At 59.2% G+C, this 18,514-nt stretch overlaps 7 protein-coding genes across 7 annotated transcripts; 3 read left to right on the plus strand and 4 right to left on the minus strand.

The window, feature by feature from the left end:
* Positions 1 to 975: 975 nt before the first annotated feature.
* TRAVEDRAFT_52469 (uncharacterized protein) lies at positions 976 to 2,416 on the plus strand (the record flags this gene model as incomplete). Its single annotated transcript, XM_008045277.1, has 3 exons — positions 976 to 1,161; positions 1,226 to 1,927; positions 1,988 to 2,416. The coding sequence occupies 3 exons, from the start codon at positions 976 to 978 to the stop codon at positions 2,414 to 2,416; spliced, it is 1,317 nt and encodes a 438-aa protein (XP_008043468.1).
* A 355-nt stretch (positions 2,417 to 2,771) lies between these two features.
* On the plus strand, positions 2,772 to 5,623 carry TRAVEDRAFT_154794 (NADH-ubiquinone oxidoreductase). The gene is made up of 10 exons (XM_008045527.1): positions 2,772 to 2,912; positions 2,976 to 3,059; positions 3,119 to 3,167; positions 3,219 to 3,260; positions 3,320 to 3,367; positions 3,416 to 3,478; positions 3,529 to 4,756; positions 4,811 to 5,118; positions 5,178 to 5,417; positions 5,480 to 5,623. Exons 1-10 carry the CDS (start codon positions 2,828 to 2,830, stop codon positions 5,574 to 5,576), a joined length of 2,244 nt encoding a protein of 747 aa, XP_008043718.1. The 5' UTR covers positions 2,772 to 2,827; the 3' UTR covers positions 5,577 to 5,623.
* A 292-nt stretch (positions 5,624 to 5,915) lies between these two features.
* TRAVEDRAFT_60834 (uncharacterized protein) lies at positions 5,916 to 7,628 on the minus strand. The gene is made up of 5 exons (XM_008045528.1): positions 7,432 to 7,628; positions 7,272 to 7,348; positions 6,881 to 7,216; positions 6,192 to 6,829; positions 5,916 to 6,131 (listed from the first exon to the last, which is right to left on the minus strand). The coding sequence occupies exons 1-4, from the start codon at positions 7,561 to 7,563 to the stop codon at positions 6,349 to 6,351; spliced, it is 1,026 nt and encodes a 341-aa protein (XP_008043719.1). The 5' UTR covers positions 7,564 to 7,628; the 3' UTR covers positions 5,916 to 6,131; positions 6,192 to 6,348.
* A 2,361-nt stretch (positions 7,629 to 9,989) lies between these two features.
* Positions 9,990 to 10,513, minus strand: TRAVEDRAFT_31541 (uncharacterized protein). Its single transcript, XM_008045188.1, has one exon. The coding sequence runs from the start codon at positions 10,442 to 10,444 to the stop codon at positions 10,052 to 10,054; it is 393 nt and encodes a 130-aa protein (XP_008043379.1). The 5' UTR covers positions 10,445 to 10,513; the 3' UTR covers positions 9,990 to 10,051.
* A 1,385-nt stretch (positions 10,514 to 11,898) lies between these two features.
* Positions 11,899 to 13,235, minus strand: TRAVEDRAFT_66951 (uncharacterized protein; the record flags this gene model as incomplete). Its single annotated transcript, XM_008045529.1, has 4 exons — positions 11,899 to 12,466; positions 12,530 to 12,949; positions 13,013 to 13,077; positions 13,134 to 13,235. 4 exons carry the CDS (start codon positions 13,233 to 13,235, stop codon positions 12,049 to 12,051), a joined length of 1,005 nt encoding a protein of 334 aa, XP_008043720.1. The 3' UTR covers positions 11,899 to 12,048.
* A 1,751-nt stretch (positions 13,236 to 14,986) lies between these two features.
* TRAVEDRAFT_66952 (uncharacterized protein) lies at positions 14,987 to 16,490 on the minus strand (the record flags this gene model as incomplete). Its single annotated transcript, XM_008045530.1, has 5 exons — positions 14,987 to 15,203; positions 15,268 to 15,698; positions 15,754 to 16,152; positions 16,209 to 16,288; positions 16,347 to 16,490. The coding sequence occupies 4 exons, from the start codon at positions 16,488 to 16,490 to the stop codon at positions 15,275 to 15,277; spliced, it is 1,047 nt and encodes a 348-aa protein (XP_008043721.1). The 3' UTR covers positions 14,987 to 15,203; positions 15,268 to 15,274.
* A 103-nt stretch (positions 16,491 to 16,593) lies between these two features.
* Positions 16,594 to 16,988, plus strand: TRAVEDRAFT_60836 (uncharacterized protein; the record flags this gene model as incomplete). Its single annotated transcript, XM_008045531.1, has 1 exon — positions 16,594 to 16,988. A coding segment is annotated over exon 1 (303 nt), but the record flags the coding sequence as incomplete, so codon positions are not given.
* Between the last annotated feature and the right edge of the window lie 1,526 nt (positions 16,989 to 18,514).

The following is an 18,514-nucleotide window of genomic DNA, read 5'->3' on the forward strand; positions in this document are numbered from 1 at the left end:
GGGCCATCCTAGCGCATATGTGGCGCTGTCGGTCCTCGGAACACCAATGTGCCAAATAACACACTCACCGCTATCCCTATGATCTGGCAGCTCCGACGGGATATCTGGATATCTTCAAACTTCTCCCGGAAGATGGGACACCCAAAGGACTTTCTCCGGAGCAAGAACCAGCCTGGACGACATGAGAATCACGTCGGTCAGCCAGCTTCTATGCAAACACGCCTGTGCCGCGTGGCCTTCGCGCGAAAGCCTGTTGTGGCCCTTCCCTGGGTGGCCCAAGCGTGGAGCGCTGCCTCCGCAGACTGGCCACGGCGCCGTAGCCAGATGCTCTGGACCACGCGAAGCTGCGAAGACATGTCCGGATTGATTTGCGCCCGCCGCACGACGGCAGACGGTATGCTCTCGTTATGTGGACGTACGCACACAGCACGCTGACTACCCGCTAGGAACACAGGAACGCTAGGGAAGGGTCTCCCAGGGCGTGCGCCTGCTGCGCCCGGGGTATCAGGGTCCAGGCGATTGAATCGCAGCCTCCCAGAGGGCGCGCGCATCTGCTATCTCGCGATCGCGTCCGCCGAGCCACAGGCCAGCAGTGAATGGGCCGGGGGGCGATGTGCCATCTGGGAAAACACGTTGCAAGTGCGTGTGCGGGAAGAAGATGTGATCGCGCACGCTTTATGTTCTGCAGGCTGTCGTCATAAGACCCGCACGGCCGCGGGCAGACGCCTTGATACCACGGGCCCAGCCGCGCTACCTACGCTTTGCACCAGGCTATTATCCCTTGCAACCCGCAGCCTCTTGGCCCTTGCGCCTCTTTGTCCCCCTCTTCATTCTGCGACGACCATTGCCTGTGTCTAAGCACCGATGATGCCTCTCTCGACTATCTCAAATATGTCTTCACCCGGCCCTAGTCGCTACCCTGATCTCCCAGTACCCCGCACCCAGAGCGTATCCGAATTCCAAGTCGAGCACACCATGTCTGGCAAAGCCCCCTTCTCCCCAAACAAGCCTCGGCGACGCGGTTCCGACCCAGAGTACGACACTCAGGCGGCGTACCGTGCAGCGCTATCGGCGCTGGTCACCGCAAAAGGGCGGCCCTTCGCGGTCGCAGGACGGGTCCCCATGGATCCGACCAACCTCACGTTGTTCTTCAGGTCTCAGGTGCGTTGTGCTAGCTCCCTTGGTCAGCGATGCACGATTCTGACTGTGGGATGTGGCTGATCAGAGCGGTATCAGCCATTCGCTCGATTTTCCCATCGATGTCGATGTCGATATGCCCCCTGCGCTCGACGTACTCATCGCATCATGCATGCCCCATCCATCGGCGAGTGGCTACGCCGAAAACGAAACCCTGTTCTACCCGCCCAGCCTCCCCTTGACCGCGACACTCGAGCTCGCGAACCACCCAATCCTTGAGGCGGTGCGGAATACCCTCTTCCCGGCGCTCCCAGTCGGGCACTACCTGACGGCGGTCCGGGATAAGCTCGAGATCTGGCCGAAGGGGAACGGAATTACGGCGCAGTCGCGGCCGCTCGATAATCGGGTAGCCACAGTGCTCGTGACGCTTCCAGTGAAGTTCCGCGGAGGCGCCCTCGTGGTGCGGAGCCATGACGGGATGGAGGAGAAATTTTACGGACGGGGCGGGAAGGGCAACGACCTCGAGTGGGCGGCGTTCCTGTCCGAGAGCGACTACGAGATCCAGCCTGTGCGGAGCGGGTGTCGCATGACGATCGCGTACGCCGTTCAGGTCAAGTCGTTCGGGCCCGCTGGCATCCAGCCGGACCCGCTTATCAACCCGAGCGATCAGTTCCTCGACCTGCTCTCCCCGGTGCTGAACATGTCGCGCGGCAGGCGCATCGCGTTCTACCTGACGGGGGAGTATGGGGTGAACCCCGGGGAGGTGTTGGCGGAGTCGCTTGTGCCCAATGTACGTCTCCCGTTGCTGCTTCTTCGTCCCCGGTTCTAGACCACTTACGTCTCCTTGCAGCTCAAGGGCGGTGATTCGATCCTCTACCACGCGCTGAAGCTCTACAAGCTCGCGCCAGAGCTCCGCTGGACTGCCGGTGGATACGTCTGGGCCGTGGATCAGACTGTCGAATTTGTCAACGAGGCGGCCGAGAGCCCCACGGCGTCCGTCGCTCGCCAACCACTGTCCGTCCTCAGCGGTGCACGCTTGCCCCCAATCCGTGGGCCCTTCAGCTCGGCGTCAGAACCTGGCGAAGACGAGGCGGACGACCTGCGGCATCGTGTAGTCAAGAGCGGCGCGGTGCCGATCAACGACACCGACATTGTCCTCGTGTCCGACATTGTGATATTCCCCGGGATCGTCTCGAAGGAGCGCGTGCCCTTCGTGTCGGCACTTGGGGAGATTGAGAAGCTGGTGGTGAACGTCCTGATGGTGGTGTATGTGCCGTGAAGTTATTTTTCTCTGGTTTTCTTGCTTGTGCTCTGCTCTCTCGCGGCCTGGTAATGCGGACATGTTGTTGTATCAGTAGCAATGTATCATACGTCGATAATTGCTATTCACCGTTCTTCAATAATATTAGTCGTGGATTGACTTGACTACACATGTTTATATGTTTCGTGGCCTTTGCCCCGCAAGAGCCGAGCACAGACGGGCCGCGGCCCAGCGGGGATAAGCCAATGGCGGCGCGGGTAAATTCCAGCCAATCAACGACGCGCGGTTGCCATTCGGCCAAATCCGGAGTTTGGTCATCGCGTTGGGCGACGAGCACGGCGTCTTTCACCCTCTCCTCGTCGTTGCGCACATCGCCGACGTTCCTACTCTCTACCGCCATACCCCTCTAGTCCTCTCCCGGCGCAAGCCATGCTGCGGCTCGTTTCGTCGGCCTCCAAGCCCTCGGCGGCGGGCGTGCTCGCCAAGGTCGCCCCCTCCGCGTCGACTCGCCCAAGTGCGCTGCGTCCTCCCCAAGCTGGTTCGTGATTGCTCACCTGGGCTCTGCCAATTTTTCCAGGTCGTAGGACGTTCTCTTCGACGCCGGCGAAGAGGGCAGACATCACTCTTACTGTCGATGGAAAGGAAGTGACGGTCCCCCAAGGTACGCGTCCAATGCTGTTCCTCGGGTTGGTGGGCGTTCTGCTAACGTGGCTGCTGTAGGCTCTGCACTCATCCAGGCTTGCGAGGCTGCGGGTGCAACAATACCAAGGTCGGCCTGACCTGCACCGCGCGCTGTGCCCCACAATTGACACCTGTGCAGATTTTGTTACCATGACCGACTAGCTATCGCTGGTAACTGCCGGTGAGTACCTAATGCCAAAAACGTCTGTCTCGTTATTCGGGGCTGACCTTCGTCGATAGTATGTGTTTGGTTGAGGTTGAGCGATCCCCAAAACCTGTCGCCTCTTGGTGAGCATAGTGCCCGTGTAGCTTCTGTCCTGCCTGAACTCTGCATAGTGCCATGCCTGCCATGCCTGGCGCTAAGGTATGGACGAACACTCCTTTGGTCCATGAAGCTCGGTGAGTATTCCTCGTATTCTGAGATAGGACCCACATTTATGCGTTTATAGCGAGGGTGTCATGGAATTCTTGCTATCCAACCATCCACTCGACTGCCCCATCTGTGATCAGGGTGGCGAGTGTGATCTCCAGGACCAGTCCATGCGTTACGGTGCCGACCGAACACGGTTCCACGAGATTGCGGGGAAGCGCGCCGTCGAGGACAAGGACATGGGCCCTCTCGTCAAGACCTCTATGAACCGTTGCATTCAGTGCACACGGTGCGTGCGGTTCGCCAACGAAGTTGCCGGTGTGGAGGAGCTCGGTACGACTGGACGTGGTAACGACATGCAGATTGGCACGTACGTTGCGAAGACGATGAACTCCGAGCTCTCTGGGAACATCGTCGACCTTTGCCCTGTCGGAGCGCTCACAAGCAAGCCTTACGCGTTCCATGCCCGTTCATGGGAACTCAAGCACACCGACTCTATCGACGTTCTCGATGCCGTTGGCTCAAATATCCGCGTCGACTCTCGCGGCGTGGTTGTCATGCGCGTCCAACCCCGCCCGAACGACGACGTCAACGAGGAGTGGATTAGCGACAAGACCCGCTACGCGCACGACGGTCTCCGCTTCCAACGTCTTACCGTGCCCCTTGTCAAGCAGGGCGACCGCTTCGTGACCGTGTCATGGGAAGACGCGATTTCCGCCGTTGCCGACGGTCTCGCTCGCTCTGGTGCCAAGGGCGATGAAATCAAGGCCATTGCCGGCCACCTCGCCGACACCGAGTCGCTTGTTGCCCTCAAGGACTTCGTCAACCGTCTGGGTTCCGACAACACCGCCCTCGATCACGTCGGCGGCCACGCTGCACCCGTCCACGCAGTGGACGTGCGGTCAAACTACCTCTTCAACGCCACTATCCCCGGCGTTGAGCAGGCCGACGCCATCCTTCTCGTCGGCACCAACCCCCGGCATGAGGCGGCGGTCCTCAACTCGCGTATTCGCAAGAGCTGGCTGCACACCACGCTCGAGGTCGGGCTGATCGGCGAGCGGGTGGACACGACTTACGGGTACGACTACCTCGGCGCGGACGCGAAGGCGGTTGCGGACTTTGTCGCGGGCAAGGGCGAGTTTGCGAAGAAGTTCAAGGCGGCGAAGCGCCCCTTGATCATCGTCGGCAGCTCGTTGGTGGAGCATGCGGATGGTGCTGCCATCTACAACGCGCTGGCGAAGTACGTCGACGCGAACAAGGAGAAGCTCGTTACCCCCGAGTGGAACGGTTACAGCGTCCTCCAGCGGGTAAGCGTCTTGCGTGTTCTACAGCGGTATGCATGCACTGACTGTTTTGTGTAGGTTGCCTCCCGTGCGGCTGCATATGATATCGGCTTTGTCCCCTCGAAGAAGGCATCAACAGCCAAGCCCAAGTTCGTCTACCTGCTCAACGCCGACGAGGTCAACCCGAAGGACATCCCCCAGGATGCCTTCGTTGTCTACCAGGGCCACCACGGTGACCTTGGTGCTCAGCTCGCCGACGTCGTCCTTCCCGGCTCCGCCTACACTGAGAAGGCCACCACGTGGGTGAACACCGAGGGCCGTGCGCAAGTTGGCCGGGCTGCTGTCCCCCCTCCGGGTGCGTCGCGTGAGGACTGGAAGATTATCCGGTACGTGCATTTCCTACGTCTTCGATTTGCGAAAAGCGGCGCCTTAACGATTGCCACAGTGCTCTGTCTGAGGTGACCGGGTCGCCGCTACCGTACGACGACATCCTGAGCTTGCGGGATCGCATGTGGGAGATCTCCCCCACGCTCCTCCGCTACGACACCCTCGAGCCGACGTCCACGGACGTTGCCCTCGCCGGCCTCAAGACCCTCGCCGCAGGCACCGCCGGCGCGAAGGTCTCCGGCGCGCCCCTGAAGAAGCCCATCGACAACTTCTACCAGACGGACCCCATCTCACGAGCGTGAGTACTTCCCTCTCCCTATCTCAATGTGATGTGGACATGAACGCTGATATTATGCACAGTTCGGTCACAATGGCACAGTGCACGCGTGCCTTCGTGAAGGGCGAGGACTATGGTTTCAGCGAGCTGGCGAGTGCTGAGGAGGCTGCGTTTGCATGATGTCTTTTTTAGATCATGGAATGATAAAGCCACGCTATTTCTTTAACAGCGAATAATCTCTTCAATAGTGCGCCATTTCGAGGGCGTCCGCTTGGCTGCCTCGGACTCGCCTCCAGGCCCGACATGGCTACCCTGTGTGGACGGGGGGCTGAAGCGCTGCTTTCGGCGCGGAGCCTGACAGAGTTCGTATGAACCCATACGGCGGCAACAATTCAGCAACATCATACTGTTAGTCTCGGTGATACACACCGTCACGGACGTTCTCAGCAGGCCTGTCAATTTGTTCTCGCCGCCGGAGTCAATCAAGAATGCACTCAGTCGAAATACATGGGTCATAAGGTCATAATTGGGTCGTAACGTTCGCAAGTCACTATTTTACGAGGGCAAGCCGGTACCTATTCTACACGGGGATTTCCGCCAGGGATCAATGTGTCGGACAGAAGGAGGCGAGTAGGATATCCACAAATGGGCGGTTCCAAGGACGTATACCGACAGGTAAGAAGGGACTGAATGAGGGTTGGTGTAATAACGACAGGGACTTGAAAATTAAATTAGCTGAAAGTACACCCTGGTCAGCACCATGTTATTGGCAAGATACATTGTGGAAGCACATACTGATAGTAATACAGCGACCGGACAACCCTTAGGGCCATGCGAGGTCGAGAAGTGGCATTAAATAGTCGGAAGGGATGAAGGGCATTCGGGGTGAGTGCGAGGTGTCCGATAAAGCCAGGTTATCTGACCGCGTTACTATTACAGGGCTTGGATGCGACTACTGGCCTCGGTTCTGGATCCGCTCCACACGGGCATCTATGCCATTTGTCTTCTTGGATGCATAGCTCCGTGCCGTCGACTCCCGAATCCACCTGGGCCGCCCATTCTCCGCGAAATGCAGCTGCAAGTCCTTCTGCACCGGGTGCTTGTGCTCCTCAAAGATAGGGACAAACTTCTCTACGGTACGTTTGCCCGTGCCCTCCGCGCCCTGTGTTCCGACTGCATGAGAGCCCCGTACTGCGATCTTCTTCCACATCCACACTTGCGTGCGGCGGACGGCCTTGCGGCGACCCGGCTGGTGCAGGATGTGCACATAGAGACGTCCAACCGGGAAGGGCCGCTCGTAAGGGTCCCGCGCGAGCTTCAGCAAAGGCAGAGGGGGCCCTGTGACTTCGTGCGAGCCGCACGACTCGTACCACTCCGTGTGCATGCTGAGGCCGTTGACTTTGCGTCGTCGCAAGACAAGACTCCATGAGGTGCTGCCGCCACAGTCAGTACAGGAAGATATACGACAGGAGAGGCACGCATACAATTCGTCAATGCTCCCGGATGACCTGGCTCTGCCCGGACATGCACGATTGAAAGGGGATGATGAATCACGCCGGCGAATGCGGCCGGCCGTACTGCCTGCGGGCGACCCCGGCGCCGTACGGTAAGGACTCCTATTGTTGCTGATGCCCACCGGTGAAGCTGGGGCGGTTCTGTAGCTCACCCCACTGCCTGCAGGGGACGCGGCGGCTTCCCACATAGGGTATGGAATATCAACATTGGGGCTAGAGCTCCCTGCAGCTTGGTTCAGAGGAGAGGTATCGGCGCCTTTGATCCTTGGATGCAAGGAAATCCGGGCGACTCCTCCGTTTACATCACTACTCGGGCGAAGGTGAGTATCACAAAAGTTCCGATACGAGTGCTAATACTCACATAGTGACCCCCTCAGCCGGGCTCTCGGCCGTACTTGCTGCGTCCTGCGGGGTTACGTTGACCTCGACTTTGGTCGTCTATAACGGGCATCGTCGACAACAACGATACCCGAAGCGTTCTACTCGGTCAGCGCTTGTATCTAGAGTAAATCTGCACTCACCCGAGTGTGCACGATGACGGACGTCTGGAAGCCTGAGTCTGGTGTGACGTTAGCCCCAACAGATGGCAGGCTCGTGGTGCGAGTATCAACGGTGGGCGCAGCGGCAGGCGAAGGCGACGTGCTGCTCTGCATGACGGAAAGGGTATGCGACAATGGGGGAGGCGGGATGATCGACGCACGCGTACGGTGAGTCCGATAACGGAAGGGGGCGGGGAAAAGAAGCTCGCGGGGTGCGAAGCTTATATATGCCCATAATGTGGCTTATTGTCCCCCCAACGTGGTATGGTCAACATCCACTGCGCCGCGCGGTACTGCGGCGTAACACCTCGGGGACGGCGGCAGGAGGACGGCGCACGGGACGGAGGCCGCCGAGCATGCACACTGTGCCTTTTGTTCATGCTCGCTGGAGTCCCCGTGCTGATCGAAGTAGTCTATAAGGCGGGTATACGGGCGAGTGTGAGGGGCTCTCGGGACGTACGTTGAACGATACACAACAGTGTGAGGCGAGAGGGGCCAGGGCGGACGCCGGAGCCGCGTCTGAACCGCGCGGCGGACGCGGGCCCGGGACGGGTGGACGCCCACCTCCGAGTGTACAATACGCTCATTGCTAAATTAGACAAGTAGGTCCCGGTACACACCACACTTACCCTTGAGGAACCCGGACAGTCGTGAGGAAAGCAGTGGCGGGCCACCGAACAATAGCTAACCTCAGGTAATCGCCATTTGACATGCTTGATCAGCCTTAACGTATTCATGTACCAGTCCAGGTGTGCCCTGGTGTGCCGCGCTCGTTGTAGATTGTGCCGTGGAGCATGTGGTATGAATCAGGTGTGTGAGGGAACGTCTCGTCGATAGTGAATGTCAATTGTTTGTAGAAACACAACTACACCGCTGCGAAGGAACATAAAGCGGCCTGAGTGCGGAAGGGGGGCATTCCGCCCGCAGTCGCGCGCGAGTCGGACCATGACAAACATGCGGTCCACGCCGTCTACGCGATGCTCTTCCGCCTCTTCCGCTCCTTCCGCCCCGCCGCGTAGGTGCGTGCCGACGCTTCCAGGACGAATCCCGGCTCGCCGCTATCCAAGAAGTGCAACACATATCCCGCAAGGCATGGATGCTTCGTGCCAATTGTTGCGGGTACCCATTTTCGTATGCGCAACGGCTCGGGGTTCGTGCTTCGCACTCCTTTGGGGGCATTGCCCGCAGACCCCCACCCAGAGTCGCGTTCGCGACGCACGGTGGCGGTGCCCGACACCAGCGCCCGACACCAGCATTCACGTCTGTACACCGCGTTTGTGTATGTGCAAGTGCAGATGCCCCAGTGAGAGCGGCGTGTCCTGGCCTCGCTCGTGTCGCAAGAGGGCGTCTGGTACCGCCCGGATTGAGTGCTCGCTACGGGACTTGGACCACTCTGTGGACTCGTCGCATCCACGGATCTTGCGCGTACGGAGTTTGAGTTTCCAAGACGCCCTAGCCGCGGCGTCAGTCACAACGGTAGTACGTGGTACACAGCCAGGCAGTAAACGTACATATCTTCGGCGCGTTTACTAGTAATCCTGGTTTCATCCGAGCGGCGGCGAGGGGATGCGGGGCGTCGACGGTCGGCATTGTGTGCACGTTTGGATGACTTTCCCTGCAACTTACGGGGGCCAGCCTGGCGGCTGAGAACGGAGTCGTTGCCTGGGGAATGAGGGGCGGCTGCGTAGCTCGCCACGCGGCTCGTCCCAGAAACAGCATTTGCCTGTGTGGAGCGCAACGCGACGGTAGGTGAAGGAGAGCGGGCCCGTTTCCCAAGGATCGTGGCGCCAACTTCTGGCTCGCGCTTTACTTGCACATCTGCGCTTTCTACCGCAATGTGCAAAGCGGGACGGGGGTAATCGGCATCCGAGCCCCCCTGGCGAGAGTATCTACGCATGAAATTTAAATTCGCAGTCCCCTTGGACAAGGAGCTACTCACACAACAACAGGAAGAGATGGGGGCTGAGTTTCGTCCCCAGGGTTGCAGGTGTAGGTGACCTCCCATCGGTGCACCTGCCAACACACACTGCTGTTACTAAGCGCTCACACGACGGAGCTAGAGGCACTCACGATGGTCTGGCTGGGGGTAGGCTTGCGTTCGATGTGCTCGCTGTTGAACGCGGAAGAGGTAAACTTGTTTCGTAGCATAGATCCTGCTGGCTGAGCGAGTGAGCTGTCAGTGACATCGAGGAGCGGATGAAGAGACGACTCGCGCGCGAAGCGGCACTCAGCTTGATGGCAGCCCCGCGTATCATTGCTGTGGCTTATGACCGTTTCCGTACCTGCAATTGCAACGCGTACGCGCCCAATCTTCGCCTTGAGAACAGAGATAGAGAATGTAAAGGCGCGACCGACGGAGAGGGCACGCTTCAATGTCCATGGATGCTGTGGTATATTGAAGGCATAAAGGCTGTACATGGCTATTACAGTGAAGTGAGGGGGTAGTACGGTGTGGGATTGATGTGAAGGAAGTGCATAATGATAGGGGAGAGAGACATATGGTACTGGTGGAGGGATGACATGGATAGACATGAGGTGATAAAAAAGTGAGCAGGCGGAAACGGCTTGCTTATCTGACTATTGACGCGGACGAGCGTGTGGTTCACGTTGTCTGCGCCATCCTCTCCCGCTTCCTCTTGTTCGCCGCGTACTCGCGCGCCGACGCCTCCCGGACGAAGCTCGGCTCGCCCCTGTCCAGGAAGTGCAGCACATACCCTGGAAGGCGCGGATGCCTGGTGCCAGCTCGCGCAGGCATCCATTCGCGCCGATATACGGGCTCGGAACTCGCGCCAGCCGTCCCCTCTTGGGCAACAGCTGTCTGGGAAGGGTGGCCACTTGGTCCCGGTTCGGAGTCGCGTCTGTGGCGCGCAGCGACTCTGCGCCGTACCAGCATCCATGTCTGCGAGCCGCGGTTGTGGAAATGAACGTGTAGGCGTCCCGTGGGGATGGGCAGCCCGTCCAGGTCGCGCGGGTTTCGTAGGAGGGCTGCTGGCATCGCCCGTAGCGGATGCTCGCTATGCGATTCGGTCCACTCCGTGGATGCGTCGCACCCGCGAATCTTGCGTGTGTTCAGGTTGGGTCTCCAAGACGGCCTAATCACACAGTCAGCCGCGGCGATCGCACACGGGAGACAACTAAAAAGAAACGTACAGTTCTCCAACACGTCTAGCAAGCCGGCGTCGGTTTGGGTCGCGGGGAGGAGGGGATGCGGAACGCCGAAGATCAGTGCGGCGGGCACGGCGGGGCGACCTGCCCTGCGATGACTGGGACGCCGTCGGACGGCGGCTTGCGGGATTGTTGACGGGAGTGCGAGGTGCAGAGGCGTAGCTCACCACGCTACTTGAACTCGAAGCAGTGCCCGCCTGAGCAGGGCGTGATACCTCGGTCTGTGGAGGACGCGCTCTGTTCTCAGAGGTCGTGGCTCCCGACTGTGACCCTCCTCGACTTCCGGTCCGTTCTACCGCCATGCGAAGCGTGGGAGGGGCATTCGAGCCGTTTTGACGGGAGTATCTACGCGTAACATCGAAAGGTAAGTTCATGCACGTTCTCGGAGCGACGCGACTACTCACAGAAGTACAGGTCGGAAGGGGGGTTGAGCTTCGTCCCCACCGGTGCAAGTGTACGTGATCTCCCATCGGTGTGTCTACCCGAATATCACGCGTTAGTGCACACGTTGAGGACAAATACGCGTCGAAAAGCACTCACGACGGTCTGGTTGGGAGGCGCGTCGCACTCGACGCGTCCGACGCGTTCAACGCGTTCGTTGTTTTCGCCGTTGGAGGCGGTAGAGATGGAATGGTTGTTTGGCATATATCAAGTCAAGGCATACCCCACGCGCGGTGCGACCCTCCCCCCCGCCCCCGCCCCCCCCTTCCCAGGACCCGCCATCATCGCGCGTAGATCATCCTTTCCCGTCATCCCCTCGGCGTCAGTAACAACTCGCCGCAACAACATCAACGGGTAGCCCGAGCTTATCGTACCTGTGGCTTATGTCTGCATTTCGATAGGTGCAATCCATGTGATCGCGGGAATGGGGAGTGGCCCGCCGCGTACCCGCTGCCCATTGCCCAGTGCCCTACCCCGGATTTGCGGGGGACCACATGCGGGGGGAGTCCATGGCAAAAGCCGAATGGCGGGAGTTACTCATAATGGCATATTAATCCCAGGCCATTCGACGGCCGCGAGGGTATGGCGCTGTATGACTGCATCCGAGTCAGCGCGCCCAGGGGTGAGGTTCTTACCGTTACCCAGTCGGGGGAACAGGGGATACGGAAAATGTAGAGGAGCCATGAGGAAGGCACAGTTGAATCTTCCAATACTGATCGCGCACCTTGGATATTCCTGAGATGGGGACCGCACTATAACTGTACACAAACTTTTGACGCGGCCGACAGGGAATGGAGACGAAAAGGTCAATAGTTGATGTTCGAATGTTTTACATGCGTAGCTGGGCGATATAGGACCATAGAAATCGAATCTTCTTATGAAGTAGGCCTATGAAGACGACGCGGCGGTCAGTACCGCCTGAACATTCACGCAACATACCACTTACCTGACAGGACAGGTCAACGGCGTACGCGGTCTCCAGAACTCGCGCATTCATTCCTGGTAGTCGTCATCGTCCCCCGCCCCGGATGCGCGTCTCCTGATCGAATACGTCACCGCCGAGTGCGCCTTCACCCAGCGCGGCTCCCCGTTACCCAGGAAATGCAGCACATACCCCCTCAGGCGCGGGTGCGCAGTCCCGACCTGCACCTCGACCCACTCCTTCCGCGCGCCTTCAGGCTTCACCCCATCTGGTCCCCGCTCGTACGCCCACATCCACGCCTGTACGCCCAGCGCGTGCGTGTGCACGTACAGCCGCCCGGTGCGCGTGCGCTGGTCGACGAGGTCGCAGATGCGCTCGAGGGGCGCGCGGCGTTTGTGGTCCGCGTCGGACTCGTACCACTGCGTGTACTCGTTATCGATGTTGTTGATTTTGCGCTTGAAGAGCTCGGTGGAGAAGTATGTCTTCCTTCTGAATATAGGGGCAACATGTTAACACCCGTTCGAACTCGGTATGGGCAATGAGGACGCGCACCTGGTTCTCGGAGGCCGTTCGGCGCCAGGGCTGCCCGCGTCGGACGGTGAGCGTGTGCGCGAAGTCCTCATCGAAGGGCCAGGATCAGGACGCTCAGAGCCCGCCGTTGCGACGGTAGTATCAGCCTCTGCGGTGTTATCGGCGGTGGTGGTAGGTTCAGCAATCGGCGGAGGCGGGGGAGCGTAGGTCACCGCGCTGCGCACGCTGTCAGCGGGCGACGGGAGGCGGGAGGGTCTAAGCGTGCTGCGAATGGTAGGGTCGTGCTCTGCGCCATCATGCCCGGGGTGCGCCTGCTGATTCCGCGGGGAGGTGTGTGTGCTATCCGGGGGACTCGTGAAAGGGAGCTGGGGAGGCATCGTGGAGGCGGGATTTTCAGCCCGCCATGTGAAGTTGATAGTGCTGGCTCCTGGAGGGATGAGGCTTTACGAGAAACGCGGATTAGTATAGGAGGAGGTGCTCGGACAAAGAGAAAGGAGAGCTCACAAGGTGACGGCAGTGGGATGACCACTTTGGACAACGCCGAAGTTGGAGTAGGGAGCGAGCGATGCCTATAGGGAGGTGTTAAATCAGGCGTATCTTCGTGTACAAAGGGGAGGGGACTAACGGAAGGCTGGTTCTCGGCGTTGCTGACGCTCGCGTACGGTGACTGGACGAAGGGGCTGGCGTAGAAGGAGTAGGGCGTTGTGAAGGGGTGCGGGAACTGCATGGTGACGACGACGAGGGTACGGCGGATCGACGATACCACGGCGGTCAAAGGGGATGCGGGAACGAGGGATACTCCTGCGAGATATGGCCACTTTAATACGTCCTCTGCATTCCGTTTGTTAGGGGCCACGAGGGCTGCTGGGCGCTCGACCACCCACTAATCTCCCCGCTAACTGAAACTTCGAGCAGGCGAGAGTCCTCAGACTGAATGGCCATTGTCAGTGACACTAGCACGCCGTAAGTCCCACCGAACAGGAGTTGCACAGTGCCACCCGATAAGCGTAGGATAGGTACCGTTGCGCTTCGCGAGTCGGGCTTCTGGCTTCGCGGACGCATGTTTTTAATGGGCCACTCGGCGAGGCAAGTTACTTTGTAGGTATTCGCTTCTTTTCATACACGAGGCCACCCGCATCCTACGCAAATCCTGCACGCAGTCACCTCGTGTCAGTGCAGGGTCGAAGGAGAAAGCAACACGGAGGTACTCACCGTGAAGAGCCCTGGACACCCGCTTCGTGGAGTGCGTCCATGTCGTCAGCCAGCTTCGTCACGAACAGTCCCGCGACGAACCGCGGATGAAATTCCGGCCCACTATGCCCATGGAGGCTAGCCGCATCGTGCAGACGTCCTGCGGTCAGGATGTCGATGATGTGGTTCACGAACAAAGAGCAAGAGCGCGCGCTCGCTCTGACGGAGCAGTCGCGGGAGGCGAACAGCGACCGGTGGATCGGGCGAGTGATCATGATCACGACGAATGGGGAACCCTCCGGAGGTTGCCGTTCAGTAGTATGTACTGAGAGAGGACCCCGGCCAATCCACCAAGAGCTCACATCCGGTTGGAGGCCCATTTGGGCCGTTTTCGGGGGTACCAAATCCGGTGTTTTTCGGGGATTTTCACATAAGTTGCGGCCGGCTGCGCCGGATTCGGGGGTAAAATGGATGTAACATGGCTTTAGGCGCCTTTTTGGCGCCCGGTCGATTTCTCGGCCCGGCGGGCCTTTACTGGTTGGGCGGGGAAACGATTGAAAACAGAGCGCGACGCGCTGATTCCGTCGCTTTTTGGGTAAATTCTGTCTCCAGCCGGGGACCCGGCCGTCTGGTCGGCCGAGCGAGGCTTACTTTCGGGGTTCTGGCATATGATTGTCCCGGCGAGGGCTTGTTTTCGGGGCTGGGGAGGGATGTAACCCCGGCCGCTGGAGGCCCCATTTTCGGGGAAATCGACCTAAATTTCATGTAAGTTTCGGGCCCTTCGGGCCCATTTTCGGGGATTCCGGCATATGAGCTCTTGGTGGATTGGCCGGGGTCCTACTGAGAGTGATCAGGAGTGATCATAAGTAGTGATCACAATTGCTGAGCATAGCGTGTGATCCTAGTAGGTGATGATAGTGATCATAATAGGTGAGCATAGTGATCATGATCATGATCATGATCATTTGCCCAGTTAAAGTATCCAAAAGACTTGAGCGAAGTGCTAAACATTGGAACTTGTGGACATTGACCGATACGTAGACGCGATGCTACGTACCAATCAATCGGTAGCTGGACGCATCCCGAGACGGCGGGCTCGAGGTACCCTTGAAGAAGTACGGGTACATTCTCAAGTCATCAGTACGAGGGGGGGGGCGAATTGCTGCGCAGGGGACATTCCGTAGGGTTCGCAGGGTGACGGTCGATGCGTATGAGAGCTAGACGTTGTAGAACTTAATGTGATCTCGTCGTCGCCGTTTTCAGACCGGAATCACACCGCGGGATATAGGCATATTTGCATAGATCATATTCGTGAAGGAGTGTGCATACAAGCAGTCGCATATTGCGAGCATATAACGAACGTGGAGAGGAAGGCATAAACGAGCGTGGAGAGAGTAGCATAAACGAACGTGGAGAGGGTAGCATAGTAAGTGAGGAAGCTGGGAACGAGCTATATAGAGAGCAAGACGCGGCCTTCGCTGCAGCGCGATGCCGGTGTTATGTTCTGCAAAACGAGAAGCCAAGTCAGCACGGTTACAATTCACGCACATTATAGGCAAAGAACTCACCGACCGCTCAGATGCGCCTATCCATGCGCTCCTGTTTCCTCTTCTCGCTCGCAATCTTCTGCGCCGACGCCGCCGTGATCCAGCTTGGGTTGCCGTCGTTGCGCACGTGCAACACGTACCCCGGCAAGTCCGGGTGCTCGCACCCAGGATGCACGATCCGCCACCCCTCCTCCTCCTCCCCATCCTCCCCCGCCTCCCCGCGCGCGAAGAACCCAGTGCGCCGCGGGCCCACGTACATCCAGATCTGCTTCTGCTCGCCCCTCGCGCCGCCGTCGTACAGGTGCACGTACAGGAACGCGCGCGAGGGCCTGAGGAAGTCGGGCGGCGCCGTGAGCGCGCGCGTCGCCGCAGTCGGGCCGTAGAACGTCGTGAACTTCTTCGTGTTCCGGATCTTGAAACTGTGCTTGTTCGGGAACAGCCTCTTCTGTGCTCTGTGTGCATGGTCAGCGGCTGCTACTGGAGGGGGCGGGGCGGGGAGGGACGTACTTCTTGCGCTTCGGGAGGGTCTTTTCAGCCTTGACCGCGCCGGGTTTCTTGATAGTGCCGGGCGGCGACGCAGACGTCGGGCTCGGTGCACTGACGAGCGCAGACGCAGCCTGCGAGCTGGCAGGCCTGACCGGAGACGCGCTCGCGCTCCCCGCAGCCTCTTGGCCGACGCGACGCGGGATGCCGTCAGGGAACAGAGTGCTGAGACGTGGAAGGGGAATCTGCGGCCGCGTCCCTCCGCACTGGGATCCAGTATTGACGCGTTCGCCGCACCCGCGGGTGCACGGGGACCCGCTGAGATCGGCCTGGCGGGCGAGGTTGGAGGGCGCGGCAGCGTCGTTGACCGAGCTCATGTTGCGCGGGATAGGCACGGTGGGGCGGCTGCGCGTGGACTCGGTGCTGCGACGGGGAGTGAGCAGGCGATAAGGGGGACAGTGGGGCGGAGAGGGACGTACGCAGGGAGCGAGATGGGTAACTCGCCGTTGGGCCCATGTTGGTAGGTGAGCGTGATGGAGGTCCTGTTATTCTCGCGATCCTGCATTGGCGATGAGCACGGATGAAACTGAGAGCGAAGGGAAGGGACTGGGACTGACGATGAGAATCTCGAGGTCGTCGGGCATGGACGCCCTCGACAGGTTCAGCTTGGAAAACCCATGGCCGGAGGTACGAAACACGGCTTGATTGCCAGACGTGTTTCCATTGACGCCAGGACGCTGGTGCTGCTTGGGGAGATGCATGGTGAAAAGGTGGTGGTGGACGACGATAGAGACCTGCTATCGCAACGGCGGCGGCAGCGAGGCAAAGGGCGGGCTTGGAAGGCGGAAGACTATTTTCGAAGGGCGGGAACTTGCCGGCGGGAGCGATCGAGGAGAGTTTGAGAGTGTATCGAGTGATCGACGAGAGGGGATCGGTGGCACATAGGGGCCCTTATATGTTGCAGGCGTATATGTACGCACCTCGGAAAGCCAATGCATACGAGCGCGCGGGGGTGCAACGGTGCTTTGACATTTCATGGGTGGAGGTGCCACTCAGGACACGGGCACGGTCTCGCACTCGAGGATTGCAGACCTGCATCCTTTGGAAGGTTGCGGAATGTGGAAGAACGTTCAGCCGCTGCATTATCCCTTCCGCATGTTGGAGAAGGAATCGCATTCGTCGAGCAGGACGAGAGAGTAGAATGAATGCATACACATTGCAAGAGACCGACGCAGAGAAGCAGAGTCGGTGGGGGATCCAAGTGGGGGCGGAGCAGACCTCAGCGCGAACGGCCACGCCTCTCTGCGAATTCGAGCGCCCGATCGATCGATCGATTCGGTAGGTTGTGAGCGCTAAATAGATCGGTCCCGAACGTCGGGGGGGAATCTGAGATCCCTGCTGAACACGACGCAACGATTGCGCGATCGACCCGTGCGTTAGGTCATATCACGTGCCATTATGCGGGCCGACGTCATGGCTCGGACCATGACATCGCGATCGCGATCTTGACGCAGCGTCCGCGCAAAGGTCGATGACATCGGGCCCGGAGCAATACATGATCCGAATATGTGCAGATGTTCACTTGTTCATGGCCGATCCCAGTACACGGCGGGGGTTTAGCAGGACCCCACCCCACCCCCACCCACTCAACCCAACACCCCCTCAACCAGTCACTACACAACACTGCATCGCAGTGTAGATGTTGCAAGTCCAGAAAATGCATATATTTCGTCTATGTACAACGTACAGGTAGCGCACAACGTCAGTTTCTCTTGAGCAAGCCGTTCCGATGTGCTTGATGAAGAGCAACCCTGTGCGTAACAGAACACCTAAGAGAAAAACACACATAGTGTACCCCTTTAAAAATGACCGATACTGACGATGAGGGAGTGGGACGGAGCAGCGGGTCCGGCGCGCCTCCTCAGGACAAATCGCCGCAGAGGGAAAGTAGCCCAACTGCCGTTGAAACAGTCCTAGTATCCGAAAGTGCCACCCGTGTCCTGCCCACGTCCAGAAGTACGCCTAATTACACCAGGCAATGCGATATACCATGCCACTCGACGCATAGATTGCCTCAGGACATAGCAGAAGCACGCCGATCCCGAGAAGGACGACGGATCGACATGAGAGACGGAGATTGGGTGTGCGTGGGCGTGCAGACCCGGGTGTGCGGGGAAGATGTACTTCGGACATGATGCACCACTGTGAATCGTGTTTGTGCGCCCCTGGAGATTGAAGAAGCAACGCCTGCAGGTATGAAGGGCGTCAACGCGAAAGGTACCGGGTGGCACAACCCGTGCTGGTGTTTCTCATTGGGCGTGGGTAGCGTAGTAGCGGATATACATCGTGGGGGAGCTACTAGAGAGGAGAGGGAGTGGATAAGAGGAGGGGGGTCAAGGTTAGAGGAGTGTACAAAGGTAGGGAGAGGGGGGATGAAAGTAGGGAGCGAGCTCGGGGGCGGTGGGGGCTCGAGAGCTAAGGGTAGGGATGCGAGTGCGAACGGTGTACGGGGTGAGGCTCGGGAGCGAGATTGGAACTCGGCACCGGGCGCAATTGGGGGAGAGAGAGGGAGAGGGAGGGGGGATGGGGGGAGCGCAGCTCACCTTTGCCCGCGAAGGGGAGTCTCCTGCACGAGACACTCCAGAGACACTCCCACTCCCATCGAGGGTCCGGGAACTTCTGCGGGAGGTTATAATGGCCTTTCCACAACACTACGGCCGCAAAATCCACTATGGCTGTCGACTCCAGACTTGCATGCCCATAGCGGAGGATGCGCGCCACGATA

This window comes from Trametes versicolor (assembly GCF_000271585.1).
Source record: "Trametes versicolor FP-101664 SS1 unplaced genomic scaffold TRAVEscaffold_12, whole genome shotgun sequence".
Taxonomy (NCBI): domain Eukaryota; kingdom Fungi; phylum Basidiomycota; class Agaricomycetes; order Polyporales; family Polyporaceae; genus Trametes; species Trametes versicolor.